This window comes from Anomaloglossus baeobatrachus, chromosome 6 (assembly GCF_048569485.1).
Source record: "Anomaloglossus baeobatrachus isolate aAnoBae1 chromosome 6, aAnoBae1.hap1, whole genome shotgun sequence".
NCBI classification, from domain to species: domain Eukaryota; kingdom Metazoa; phylum Chordata; class Amphibia; order Anura; family Aromobatidae; genus Anomaloglossus; species Anomaloglossus baeobatrachus.
In genome coordinates this window covers 429,578,563-429,593,347 of record NC_134358.1, presented here as the reverse complement: position 1 = coordinate 429,593,347, position 14,785 = coordinate 429,578,563, and the positions used below count along the sequence as shown (strand labels likewise).

General features: G+C 44.9%; 2 protein-coding genes across 2 annotated transcripts in view; one reads left to right on the top strand and one right to left on the bottom strand.

The window, feature by feature from the left end:
- The window catches only part of ACAD11 (acyl-CoA dehydrogenase family member 11), a 173,227-nt gene that overhangs the window by 83,980 nt on the left and 74,462 nt on the right, over positions 1–14,785 (top strand). The gene's annotated exons all lie outside the window — the stretch shown is intronic.
- Positions 7,826–14,785, bottom strand: part of ACKR4 (atypical chemokine receptor 4) — a 28,220-nt gene continuing 21,260 nt past the window's right edge. The window contains exon 2 of the mRNA XM_075315192.1: positions 7,826–10,546. Coding sequence (XP_075171307.1) covers positions 9,466–10,536 — 1,071 coding nt within the window. The 5' untranslated portion in view covers positions 10,537–10,546 and the 3' untranslated portion in view covers positions 7,826–9,465. The remainder of the gene's footprint in view (positions 10,547–14,785) is intronic.

Below are 14,785 nucleotides of genomic sequence, written 5' to 3'. Positions count from 1 at the left end.
TACTTCATGTCAGTGGTAAATTTAGGCCGATATTTTTTGCGTTTATTTGTGAAAATTTAGGAAATTTGGCGAAAAATTTGAAAATTTCGCAATTTTCAAACTTTGAAAATTTTTGCCCATAAATCTGAGAGATATGTCACACAAAATAGTTACTATATAACATTTCCCACTTGTGTACTTTACATCAGCGCAATTTTCGAAACAAATTTTTTTTCCGTTAGGAAGTTAGAAGGGGTCAAAGGTCATCAGCAAATTCTCATTTTTCCAACAAAATTTACAAAATAATTTTTTTTAGGGACCACATTACATTTGAGGTGACTTTGAGAGGCCTAGGTGACAGAAAATACCCAAAAGTGACCCCATTCTAAAAACTACACCCCTCACACTGCTCAAAACCACATCCAAGAAGTTTATTAACCCTTTAGGTGCTTCACAGGAACCAAAGCAATGTGGAAGGAAAAAATGAAAATTTTACTTTTTAACACAAAAATGTTACTTTAGCCATAAAATTTTCATTTTTACAAGGGAGAAAAGAGAAAGTACACAATACAATTTATTGTGCATGTTCTCCTGAGTACGCTGATACCCCATATGTGGTAAAAATCAATTGTTTGGGCGCACGGCAGATCTCGGAAGGGAAGCAGCGCCATTTGAATTTTTGAACGCAAAATTAGCTGCACTCATCAGCGGACGCCATGTCGGGTTTGAAGACCCCCTGAGGTGCCTAACCAATGGAGCTCCCCCACAAGTGACCCCATTTTGGAAACTAGAGCCCTCAAATAATTGTTCTAGATGTTTGGTGAGCACTTTGAACCCCTGGGGGCTTCACAGAAGTTTATAGCGTTGAGCCGTGAAAATAAAAAAAATTTTTTTTTACCACAAAACGGTTGCTTCAACTAGGTAGCTTTTTTTTTCACAAGGGTAACAGGAAAAAATGCACCATAAAATGTATTGTGCATTTTCTCCTGAGTACGCAGATACCTCATATGTGGTGGAAATCAAATGTTTGGACACAAAGCAGTGCTCGGAAGGCAAGCAGCGCCATTTGAATTTTTGAGTGCAAAATTAGCTGCACCTGTTAGCGGACGCCATGTCGGGTTTGAAGACCCCCTGAGGTGCCTAAACAATGGAGCTCCCCCACAAGTGACCCCATTTTGGAAACTAGAGCCCTCAAATAATTGTTCTAGATGTTTGGTGAGCACTTTGAACCCCTGGGGGCTTCACAGAAGTTTATAGCGTTGAGCCGTGAAAAGAACAAAATTTTTTTTACCACAAAACGGTTGCTTCAACTAGGTAGCTTTTTTTTTCACAATGCTAGCAGGAAAAAATGCACCATAAAATGTATTGTGCATTTTCTCCTGAGTACGCAGATACCTCATATGTGGTGGAAAGTAATTGTTTGGGCGCATGGCGGGGTTCAGAAGAGAAGGAGCGCCATTTGACAGCAAAATTGGTTGGAATCATTAGCGGACGCCATGTCACGTTTGGAGACCCTCTATGGTGCCTAAACAGTGGAGCTCCCCCACAAGTGACACCATTTTGGAAACTAGAGCCCTCAAATAATTTTTCTAGATGTTTGGTGAGCACTTTGAACACCTGGGGGCTTCACAGAAGTTTATAGCGTTGAGCCGTGAAAAGAAAAAAAATTTTTTTTACCACAAAACGGTTGCTTCAACTAGGTAGCTTTTTTTTTCACAAGGGTAACAGGAAAAAATGCACCATAAAATGTATTGTGCATTTTCTCCTGAGTACGCAGATACCTCATATGTGGTGGAAAGTAATTGTTTGAGCGCATAGCGGGGCTCAGAAGAGAAGGAGCGCCATTTGACTTTTCAAACGCACAGACGCAGTGCACTGATCGGCCGCTGCAGGACGCACGGTCGGATGCGATAAAAAAAAGCGTCGGGGATACGTAAAAAAAAAAGTCACGCCAAAAATTGACCATGGATGCAGATACGTTATGTGCATCCCTGATCAGCGCTTGGTGGGATGCACGGACGGATGCGATACAAAAAGCGTCGCAAATACGGAAAAAAGTCACGCCAAAAATTGACCATGGATGCCGATCCGTTATGTGCATCCCTGATCAGCGCTTGGCGGGACGCACGGACGGATGCGATACAAAAAGCGTCGGGGATACGGAAAAAAAAGTCACGCCAAAAATTGAGCAGGGATGCCGATCCGTTATCTGCATCCCTGATCAGCGCTTGGCGGGACGCATGGACGGATGCGATACAAAAAGCATCGGGGATACGGAAAAAAAAGTCACGCCAAAAATTGAGCAGGGATGCCGATCCGTTATCTGCATCCCTGATCAGCGCTTGGCGGGACGCACGGACGGATGCGATACAACAATCGTCGGGGATACGGAAAAAAAAGTCACGCCAAAAATTGAGCAGGGATGCCGATCCGTTATCTGCATCCCTGATCAGCGCTTGGCGGGACGCACGGACGGATGCGATACAAAAAGCGTCGGGGATACGGAAAAAAAAGTCACGCCAAAAATTGAGCAGGGATGCCGATCCGTTATCTGCATCCCTGATCAGCGCTTGGCGGGACGCACGGACGGATGCGATACAAAAAGCGTCGGGGATACGGAAAAAAAAGTCACGCCAAAAATTGAGCAGGGATGCCGATCCGTTATCTGCATCCCTGATCAGCGCTTGGCGGGACGCACGGACGGATGAGGTGTAAAAATGGACAGGGGATACGGAAAAAAAAAAAAAGTTATACTCACAGTACCCAGAGGACTAGCAGGAGGATCACTGACCAGAAGAGCTGCAGAGGAACAGATGGCAGAGAGATGGACAGCTTTACAGGAGCAGCAGGCAGATCATCAGAATGCCCAGGAAGGACCCAGCGATGGACGCAGATGTGATCAGGCCGGTGAAGACAGGTAAGAGGACGTCGGGGGAGAGCAGAGGGGGAGAGGGGGGGTTGAGAGCAGAGGGGGAGGGGGTAGAGCAGAGGGGGAGACCGGAGAGGGAGCTGCAGAAGCAGAACAGAGATAATGGGGGAGGCAGTCAGATCGCGGGGGAGCAGATTGGGATGTCGGGGGGGGGGGTGGGGGGTTGTTGGGGGGAGCAGATCGCGGGGGGGGGCACGGCAGGGGCTATCACGGCAGCGCGCAGGGGCACCACGGGAGCGCGCACGGGCTGGCTGCAAAGTGAGCACAGTACTCACGTGCAGCAGCAGCGGTGACCTCAGCTGCGGCGGCAGCAGCAGCGGTGGCGTGGTACCACAAGTACCAGCCACTGCACGCTGCAGACATGTTGGGGGAGGGCTCGCAGGCCAGCACAGGCCTGGGGAGGGCGGCCACCGGCAGATCAGATAGCCCCACTGCACACTGATTGGAGCGATTGCGCGTCATAGCACGATCGCTCCAATCAGTGCTGCAGGGGCTGGCGGCGACATGTTTGAGGTCCACCTATGATATGCTGCAGCAGCTGCGGCATCTCATAGCTGGATCTCACAGGATCGCACTAATTCGGGCATTATTTTTGCCGAAATTAGTGCGATCGATGTGGTTGGCGGTTCAGATTTGAACAGCCAATCACATCGATCGTCGATAGGGGGTGGCGATGCCGCCCCCCCTGGGGTCAAGCAAAGGTCCCCTGCTGTAAGAAACAGCAGGGGACATCATTTGAAAGCCGTTGCTATGGCCACGGCAATCAAATGAAGTTAAGGCCGTAAAATTACGTCCCTGGTCGTTAAGTCACGTTAAAATAGGACGTAATTTTACGGCCCGCGGTCGTGAAGGGGTTAATACAGCTTAACTGAAGAGTGTTTGTATCTAATGCGGTAGTTTGGGCACAGTGTTGAGGCCACTAAGAAAGTAGAGCTAACGACAGATAGGACTTAATAGAAATGATTCCTCTTTTTTACACTCATTGCTAACCTAATCCAATTTAAACTACCTAAGGAACTGGTTACATAAGACTATAGTATTTATTGCTGGATGCTGATACAGTATATTACAAAAGTGAGTACACCCCTCAGATTCTTGTAAATATTTTATGTCCTTTTTACGGGACAGCACTGAAAATATGACTTTCATGCAAGTAAATTAGTCAGTGTACAGCTTGTATATTTGTATATACAGCAGTGTAAATTTGGTGACCTCTAAATAACTCAACATACAGCCATTAATGTCTAAACCTCTGGCAACAAAAGTGAGTACACCCGTAAGTGGAAATGACCACATTGTGCCCAATTATCCATTTTCCCTCCCCGGTGCCATGTGACTCATTAGTGTTACAAGCTCTCACGGGTGAATGGGGACCAGGTGTATGATATTTGGTGTTATCGCTCACACACTCTCTCATACTGGTCACTGGAAGTTCAGCATGGCACCTCATGGGAAATAATTCTCTAGCTAGAAAAAAGAATTGTTGCTCCACATAAAGATGACCTAGGCTATAAGATGGTTGCCAACACCCTGAAACTGAGTTGCAGTATTGTTACCAAAACCATATATGTGTTTAACAAAACAGGTTCCACTCAGAACAGGCCTCACCATGGTTGACCAAAAAGGTTGAGTGCACTTGCTCAGCATCATATTCAGTGGTTGTAGTTTCAAAATAGACGTATGAGTGCTGCCATCATTCCTGTAGAGGTTAAAGGGGTGGTGGTCAACCTGTCAGTGCTCAAACCATATGTCACCTACTTCAAATTGGTCGGTATGCCTGTTGTCCCACAAGGAAGACTCTAAAAATGAAGCCCAAGAAAGCTCACAAACTGTTTGCTGAAGACAAGGAAACTAAGGACATGGATTACTGGAACCATGTTTTGAGGTTTATCTTGGACTCCTAAAACCAATTTGGTTCAGATGGTGTCAAGCGTGTATGGTGGCAACCAGGTGAGGATTCCTAAGACAAGTGTGGCTTGTTTACAGTCAAGCATGGATGTGTTAGTGTCATGGTTTGGGACTGCACAAAGCTACAGTTCATTGAGGAAACCATGAATGCCAACATGTACTGTAACATTCTGAAGAAGAGAATAATCCCTTCCTTTTAGAAATTGGGCCACATGGCAGTATTTCAACTTTACAACTCCAAACACACACCTCCAAGATGACCACTGCCTTGCTAAAGAAACTGAGGGTTAAGGTGCTGGACTGACTAAGTATGTCTTCAGGCTTAAACCCTATTGAGCATCTGTGGGGCGTCCTCAAATGGAAGGTGCAGGAGCACAAGGTTTCTAACATCCACCAGCTCCGTGATGTCATCATGGAGGAGTGGAAGATGATTCCAGTGCCAACCTGTGAAGTTCAAGTGAACGCCATGCCCAAGAGGTAAAGCAGTGCTTGAAAATAATGGTGGCTACACAAAATGTTGACACTTTGGGCACAATTTGCCCATTTTCACTTAGGGGTGTACTCACTTTTGTTGCCAGTGATTTTAACATTATTGGCTGTGTGGTGTTGTTTAGAGGTCACTCCAAATTTCCACTGTTATACAAGCTGCACACTGTCTTCTATACCGTATTTTTCGGACTATAAGACGCACCTGACCATAAGACGCACCCTGGTTTTAGAGGAGTAAAATAGGAAAATAAAACTTTAAGCAAAAAAATGTGGTCATGACACACTGTAATGGGGCGAGGATCTGCTGCTGACACTGTTATGGGGGTAATGTCCCCAAATTCTCTACTAAGGTACTCCATCCTGGTAATGATCCTCCTGCCTTGTATATGATCCTGCTATAAACCCCCATTCTGCTCATATACCAGCATCCTGCTCATATACCCCATCCTGCTTATATACCAGCATCCTGCTCATATTCCCCCATCCTGTTTATATACCCCCATCCTATTGATATACCCCCCATCCATCCTGCTCATATTCCCCCATCCTGTTCATATACCCCCATCCTATTGATATACCCCCCATCCATCCTGCTCATATTCCCCCATCCTGTTCATATACCCCCATCCTATTGATATACCCCCCATCCATCCTGCTCATATTCCCCCATCCATCCTGCTCATATACCCCCATCCTGTTCATATACCCCCCATCCATCCTGCTCATATACCCCCATCCTGTTCATATACCCCCATCCTGTTCATATACCCCCCATCCTGTTCATATACCCCCCATCCTGTTCATATACCCCCCATCCATCCTGCTCATATACTGCCATCCTGTTCATATACCCCCATCCATCCTGCTCATATACTCCCATCCTGATCATATTCCCCCATCCATCCTGCTCATATACTGCCATTCTGTTCATATACCCCCCATCCATCCTGCTCATATACTCCCATCCTGTTCATATTCCCCCATTCATCCTGCTCATATACTGCCATCCTGTTCATATACCCCCATCCATCCTGCTCATATACTTCCATCCTGCTATATGCCTCCATCCTGCTCATATACTGCCATCCTGTTCATATACCCCCATCCATCCTGCTCATATACTCCCATCCTGTTCATATTCCCCCATCCATCCTGCTCATATACTGCCATTCTGTTCATATACCCCCCATCCATCCTGCTCATATACTCCCATCCTGTTCATATTCCCCCATCCATCGTGCTCATATACTCCAATCCTGTTCATATTCCCCCATCCATCCTGCTCATATACTTCCATCCTGCTATATGCCTCCATCCTGCTCATATACTGCCATCCTGTTCATATACCCCCATCCATCCTGCTCATATACTCCCATCCTGTTCATATTCCCCCATCCATCCTGCTCATATACTGCCATTCTGTTCATATACCCCCCATCCATCCTGCTCATATACTCCCATCCTGTTCATATTCCCCCATCCATCCTGCTCATATACTGCCATCCTGTTCATATACCCCCCATCCATCCTGCTCATATTCCCCCATCCTGTTCATATACCCCTATCCTATTGATATACCCCCCATCCATCCTGCTCATATTCCCCCATCCTGTTCATATACCCCCATCCTATTGATATACCCCCCATCCATCCTGCTCATATTCCCCCATCCATCCTGCTCATATACCCCCATCCTGTTCATATACCCCCCATCCATCCTGCTCATATACCCCCATCCTGTTCATATACCCCCCATCCTGTTCATATACCCCCCATCCTGTTCATATACCCCCCATCCTGTTCATATACCCCCCCATCCATCCTGCTCATATACTCCCATCCTGTTCATATTCCCCCATCCATCCTGCTCATATACTGCCATCCTGTTCATATACCCCCATCCATCCTGCTCATATACTCCCATCCTGTTCATATTCCCCCATCCATCCTGCTCATATACTGCCATTCTGTTCATATACCCCCCATCCATCCTGCTCATATACTCCCATCCTGTTCATATTCCCCCATCCATCCTGCTCATATACTGCCATCCTGTTCATATACCCCCCATCCATCGTGCTCATATACTCCTATCCTGTTCATATTCCCCCATCCATCCTGCTCATATACTTCCATCCTGCTATATGCCCCCATCGTGCTCATATACTCCAATCCTGTTCATATTCCCCCATCCATCCTGTTCATATACTGCCATCCTGTTCATATACCCCCATCCTGTTCATATACCCCCCATCCTGTTCATATACCCCCCATCCTGCTATATGCCCCCATCGTGCTCATATACCATCCTGGTATATGGCCTGTATCCTATAGCACAGAGAAAAAAAACAAACGTTTATACTCACCTTTTCCTCACTCCCTGCAGCCGATCATCTTCCTCTCTGCACCACTGACCTGTGTGTGTGGAGCCGGCCCACTGCAGCACGCGATGTCTTCCTGTCTGTGCCGATCAGCTGACCAGCACAGATCAGCTGACCGGCACAGACAGGAAGACATCGCGTGCTGCAGGGGGCCGGCTCCACACACGGGGACGGGTGAGTACTGTACACTGATTCACTGCACCCCGCTCTGATGATGACGCGCGGGGGGCAGTGAATACAGCCGCACATGATCACTCCAGGCTGTAATTGCCAGGGGTGATCATGCGGGCCGGCTCTTTACTATGCGCGCGTCCCCGCTCGTCCTCCCGCCCACCTGTCAGCGCCGGCTTCTGCGCTGAGAAATGGGCGGGAGGATGGGCGTGCATATGTAATGAGCGGGTCCACGTGGTCACAGCAGGCTGCTACAGCCTGCTCGTGCCCCCGATGACCCGCTCCACCGCAGCACCTCATTCCCCGCAGCCACAGTCAGACCATAAGACGCACCCCCAACTTTCCCCCAACATTTGGGGGGAAAAAAGTGCGTCTTATGGTCCGAAAAATACGGTATATTGTATCAAAGTGCCATATCTTCATTGTTGTCCCATGTATAGACATGATAAAATATTGACAAAAATCTGAGGGGTGTACTCATTTTTGTGATATTCTCTATATGATTATTGATTTGTAGACTCAACATGTTTCACCCTACATCTGGATACTATTAACTTTGCTTGGCAATAGTCTATAATCTTTGATTCTGGTGGGCTGTAAGTCTCCTGATGAGTCCGCTGTCAGGTGGGTGGGTGAAACCTGATGAGACGAGCAATCAATAATTATGTCAGCACCCAGCAATGTAGAACTAGCGAGTCTGTTATCACTAGTTTTACGTAGTTGGATTGGGCTAGAATAGCAATGAGTGTAGAAAGAGGAATAGCTTCTCTCTATTGTTAGCTCTATTTTCCTAGTGGCCACAGCATTGTGTCATAACTATTTGGCTGCTATGTTCACACCTTGTGTTTTTGCAGACTTTTTTTTTTGGGGGGGGGGGCTGCTTTTACTACAAACTATAAAGTTTCAGAAATCTATGTAAAAAATCCACATCAAAAATACAGCTTTTTGTAAGCAGCTTATTTACTGCCAAGAAAACAAGTATTGCCTGCAGAAACAAATGCTGCAAAAATGCAAAATGGTCTTAGATGAATTCAATTTTCTGTTTGGCTGTATTATTAGCTACTACTGCTGGATAGACTTGCCCGTGGCATGGTGGTATTGTGAATCTGGCAGTTTTAATTATTAATAATAATGATAATAATAATATTTTATATTTGAGAATTGTAGTCACTCAAGTATATCACATTTTTTACAAGTTTAGATAAACTAAGGCTATGTGCACACGCTGTGTTTTTATAACTGCGTTTTTGTGCGTTTTTGGCCGCTAAAAACACACCCGCGGCAAAAAAACACGGCAAAAACGCATGCGTTGGTGCATTTTTGGCTGCGTTTTGCTGCATTTTTGATCTCTGCGTTTTTCTGCGTTTTTCCAATGCATTGCATGAGGGAAAAACGCAGGAAAGAAATGACATGTCCATTTTTTTTATTTTAAGCTAAAAAACGCAGCTTAAAAAAAAAGTTGTGTGCGGACAGCAAAACTGAAAACTCAGACATTGCTGGGGAAGCAAAGTCATGCAGTTTTGAGGCCAAAAACGCACCTGAAAAACACGCAAAACGCCGCGAAAAACGCACTGCGTGCACATAGCCTAAGAATAACTTTTTGAAGTATTAGATTGAAAAGCTGTTTGTTTCTTCCACATGATTGTCCGAATACATAGAGTACTCTTCAACACTCTCCGATCTTTGTCTTCTCCAAGAACCAACTTTTTTCACTGTTTTCGCAACATAAGTTTTAAATGTGGTTCCCATGTAAGCGTATAATAGCGGATTGAGGCAGCAGTGAAATAATGCCAGGCTACTTGTCACTTGCATCATTAGGTCTATGGTTTTGCTGACTTGGCAGCTTGTTATCAGAGCATATACTATATCAATGGCTCTCCAGAATTTGATAGCATTGTATGGCAGCTGAGTGATAAGAAAAATTGCCACCACTGCCAATAAGACCTTCAGTGACCGAAATCTTTTAATGTTTGGGGTTTTAATCAGGATTTTGGCCATAGCAGAATAGCAGAACAGCATGATGATGAAGGGGATTACAAAGCAGCACACGGTTTCCAGAATCTGGATAAAGGCAGTGACCTGCTTTACAGAATCTTTCGGATATGTAGGTAGGCAGGCATGCTTTCCATTGTGTTCCTTTACTCCGCTGAATTGTAAGTCCGGGATGCTCAGCAGTGCTGACGTGATCCAAACAAAAAGGCAAATTGCCAAGCACCTTCTCTTGAAATTTTGATGTGTTGATGCTCTAAGCACTGCAAAGTATCTGTCCAAACTAATGCAAGCCAGAAACTGCATACCTGAGCTAAAGTTTATGGTGTACAAGGCCGAGGTTATCTTGCACATTGCGTGTCCAAACTGCCAACCAATGGAAGCATCAACGGCCCAGAAGGGAAGCGTGAAGAGCAGCAGCAGATCTGCCACTGCGAGATTCAACAGGTAGACATCAGTCTTGGTTTTAATTTTCTTATAATATGCATAAATGGCAACCACTAAAGAATTGCCAGCTATGCCGAGCACAAACGCCACAGAGTAAAACGCTGGGAGAAAAACGGAAGCGAATCTCCGAATGTCATGCTTCATGCAAAGTTCTTCATAATTATCATAATCAAAAGCGGTGTGATTGTAATCTTCATAACTTTCGGTTGTTGTCATTGTTGTGGCGTTCATATGTGGATTCATTCTTTTGCTTCTGGTAAGGAAAATAGAGAAATATTAAATTTCAAGGATAATATTTCTGTTCTAGGTACGAGAGTCTCGTTACAGTCTTTAAATTGTGTTAGTAAAGTCTATAGAGTATTCAAGTCTTTTTGTTGGGTTTGCAGCTGGACACAATAAAAAGAGGAAAGAACTTGCAAAGGATGTCCCCTACTTTAATGAATGGTTATCAGTATATCATCTTCTTTGTTTTTCACCCCCTGTCCTTTATAATGCAATTGGAGGACATATAGGCAAAAAAAAGATTAGATAATGAAGAGCGGTATTCCAATTTGGTTTTACATTAAAACCTGTTTATTTTTTGAGCAATCTGTATAGAGAATGCTTAAAAACTTTCTAAGTTCCCCTTCACACATCCTTGTTAAAAAAGCATGTTTTGCACAGTCTGTTTTGGCCATCCGTGTGTCAGTGTCTGTCAAACGTGAATATCCGTGTGACCGGTCCCGGAAAAAAATAACTCCTGATACTGAAATGAATATGGGTTTTTTTTGTTTGTTTTTTTTCGCATGTGCAAAAGGTATGCAAAGCCAGAAAACTGATTACCGTAGATACATGTTAGATACAATAGAGAGATAATTGATAGAGATGGCTAGATAGCGTGTACAGCTATTTAGGAGAGTCAATAAATAATTTACGAAAAAAACCAATGCGGGGGTTCCACCTTATTTTCATAACCAGCACAGCTATAGCTGCAGGCTACAACCCTCAGCTGTCTTTTGACTTTTTTTGAAAAATAGAGGAGATCCCATGGTGATGTAATTATTTTAAAAAAAGGTATATGGCTCCCCCATTTTTCAAAACCAGCTAAGGGACAGCAGACAACACGGTTCTGATATTATTAGGGTGGGAAGGGCCATAGTTATTTGGTCTTTCCCAGCTTAAAAATAGCAGCCCACAGTCGCCACAGTCATAGCGCATCTATTTGATGTGCCCAATCTGGTGCTGTACTGGGCTCTTGCCGTTGCCCTGGTGTTGTGGCAAATTGGGTAGTATATGGGGTTGATGCCAGCTGTGAATTGCCAGCTGGCATCAAGCCTTGGTATTAGTAATGGGTGGGCGTCTTATCAGACACTCCCATTACTAGTCCAGTAGCAATATAAAAAAAAAATATATTTTTTTGCTTACTTGCAGTAATGGCTGTGATCGTGTCATGTTAAACTGACATTAGGTAAAATATCCTGTACAACCAGACTGTCACTTGATTTAAGAAGTCAAGTACGTTTTTAAAAATAAATTGAGAAGAGTCTCCTTAATCTCATTGTAAGGATATCACATGAAAGTGGCTGGGTGATCAGCCAGAACTGTAGAAAAAAAAGATATGGTCCACACATCCAAAAATCATACATTGCTCTAATGCTGCCAGGAAAAGGTTTTACCAAACTGAACATGAGGTTCTTAGTTTAACATTCTGATCAGACTGCACATCCACTGCACAGCATGGCAAACCTTTGTGTTTCCCTAGCCTTAAAGTTGCACCAACACTATCATAGTGACTGTGAACCAAAAGGGCAGGTGACCTGGTGCCCCACAGCAGCCATGCTGCTAAGCTAAGTCCCCATGACTCCACACCGGGCCACACTAGTCCACAATCACAGGCCAGATGATCAGTTGAGTGCCATGACTGTGATGGGCAGACTTGCAGATACCCGGGATCGGTGGGTCCAATTGGGTTTAAAAAAAGAACCCGGTTTGGGCCCAAAATTGATCCTAGATATCTGCCCAGACACCGATCCCCATATAAGTCTATGAGGACTTGAATCGGAAGTTTTAAAAGCGGTGGTAGAAGGGATAGGGGGATTGAAGCAGGCTTTATACTTACCAAGTCTCCTGCTCTGCTCTAGCGCTATTTCGGGGGCTGCTCATTAACCTCATACCATTTGCACTGCTTACCCTGCCCACCAGTAGTCCCTGCAGCTCTGATTAGTTGCAGTCACACCCATCCCCACCCTGTGTGACAACATGTCTGGCTGCTTTCAATCAGAGGCGCTGTGTGTGTGTCTCTATTGCCGTAAAAATAAATGAATTTAAAAAATTGGTGGCGTGTACCCCCCCATATTATGATACCCAGTACAGATAAAGGCTACAGGCTGCAGCCCCCAGCCATGCGTGTTTCTTGGCTGTTGTATCAAAAGAAAAGGGACCGCATTTTTAAAAACTGCCATACGGTCCACCCAATTTGGATATAATCATGGGGCTCCCCAGCCTAAGAGTACCAGCTCCCAACTGTCGGTTTTATCATGCTTGGGTATCAAAATTGGAGGGACCGCATGTGTTTTTGTTTTGTTTTTTTGGTTTTTTTTTTAAATATATTTATAGAAAATTAAAAAAGCTGCATGGGTTTTTTTCTTATTGTGACACACAGCCAATATAAGCACGCAGCTGTGGCTGCAGCCTGTAGCCATATGCTTTATCATGGCTGGCAATCATAATATGGGGGGACCCTACACCAATTTATTTATGTTTTTATTTTTACACCAATCTAGATGCAGACAGCACCTCTGATTGAAAGCAGTCACACATTGTCACACAGGGTGGGGGTGCTGTTTGACTGCAACCAGAGATACGGGGACTCCTGGTGGGCGGGGGAAACTGTACATATGCATAAAGATAATGAGTGGCTCCGGAAGAAGTGAAATGCCCCACGGAGACTGGTAAGTATGACTGGCTTGCTTTATTCTTCTTTTCTTCCTTTTTCCTTTACCTGGAGTGTCCTGAGAACCCAGTGTCTGGGTTCAGTGGTCTGGTTCTTTTGAACCTCGTGAATCCAGACTTTTACAATCCAGGTCCTCCCATGACTAATGCCAATACAAACGATCTAAGTGAGTGCCCCAAACTATATCATGTCCTTTTCTATAACAGGGCATATGGAAAAAGGTTATCTTATTTCTTATGCATGGCTTATAAAAAAAAAAATGTTGTTTCATTTTTTTTTTTTCATCCTTTTATCTGTCTGTTACTAGGCTTTACTGAACTAAAAAAATGTAAGAACAGTTTCCTGCTACAAATCCTACTAAATTTGTATTTTAGAAGCCTTTAATGAAATTCCTTCTTTTGACATATTGAAAGGTAGTTTGTCTGACCAACTTGAATGTTTAAAACAAGCACAGTCACTTATAGCGGACATAGCCCTGATTCAAATCGTTCCTTAATGTCCAAATCTATTGCTGCATTTGCCAGAAATCATTCTTTATTGAAATGTGCTAATGCAGTGCTGGGTGCTCCCTTGGCGTGGTTGAGCATGTTAGTCCACCTTCTCAGCTACTTGTTCCACATCTATCTCCACTGATGGAGATTGACTCTTAGGGCTGCTTCTCACTTGCGAGTTTCTCGCAGTAGAGCAATGCGAGAAAAACTCGCATTGGAATCGGACACATGTTAGTGAATGATTCAGCTCTCATCTGCGATTTTTTTCTCAGTCCAAATCGGACCGAGAAAAAAATCGCAGCATGCTGCTTTTTTGCGAGTTTCTACTGCGAGTTTCTCCAATGCAAGTCTATGGGAGCATGTAAAAAATCGGATGTCACGGGACGGCATTCACACCATCTTAGTGACATCCGATTTTCTAAATACATTTCTCGCATGTTTCCTAAAACACTGGAAACGAGCGATGTCTCCCAATGTCTGTCAATCACTATTCCCTGTCAGTCGGTCTCTCCCTCTCGGTCTCTATTCTCTCTCTGTCAGTCCGTCACTATCTCTGTCCCTCTCTCACAGTCTGTCGGTCAGTTTCCACCCCTCTCTCATACTCACCGTTCCCCGATCCCCCGGTGCGGCGCTGCACGGCTTTCTCACTGCTCCGGCGGCTTTTACTATTTTGAAAAAGCCGGCCGCTCATTAAAGAATCTCGTATTCCCTGCTTTCCCCGCCCACAGGCGCCTATGATTGGTTGCAGTGAGACACGCCCCCACGCTGAGTGACAGGTGTCTCACTGCACCCAATCACAGCAGCCGGTGGGCGGGTCTATACTGTGCAGTGAAATAAATAAATAAATAATTTAAAAAAATGGCGTGCGGTCCCCCCCAATTTTAATACCAGCCAGATAAAGCCATACGGCTGAAGGCTGGTATTCTCAGGATGGGGAGCTCCACGTTATGGGGAGCCCCCCCACCCTAACAATATCAGCCAACAGCCGCCCAGAATTGCCGCATACATTATATGCGACAGTTCTGGGACTGTACCCGGCTCTTCCCGATTTACCCTGGTGCGTTGGCAA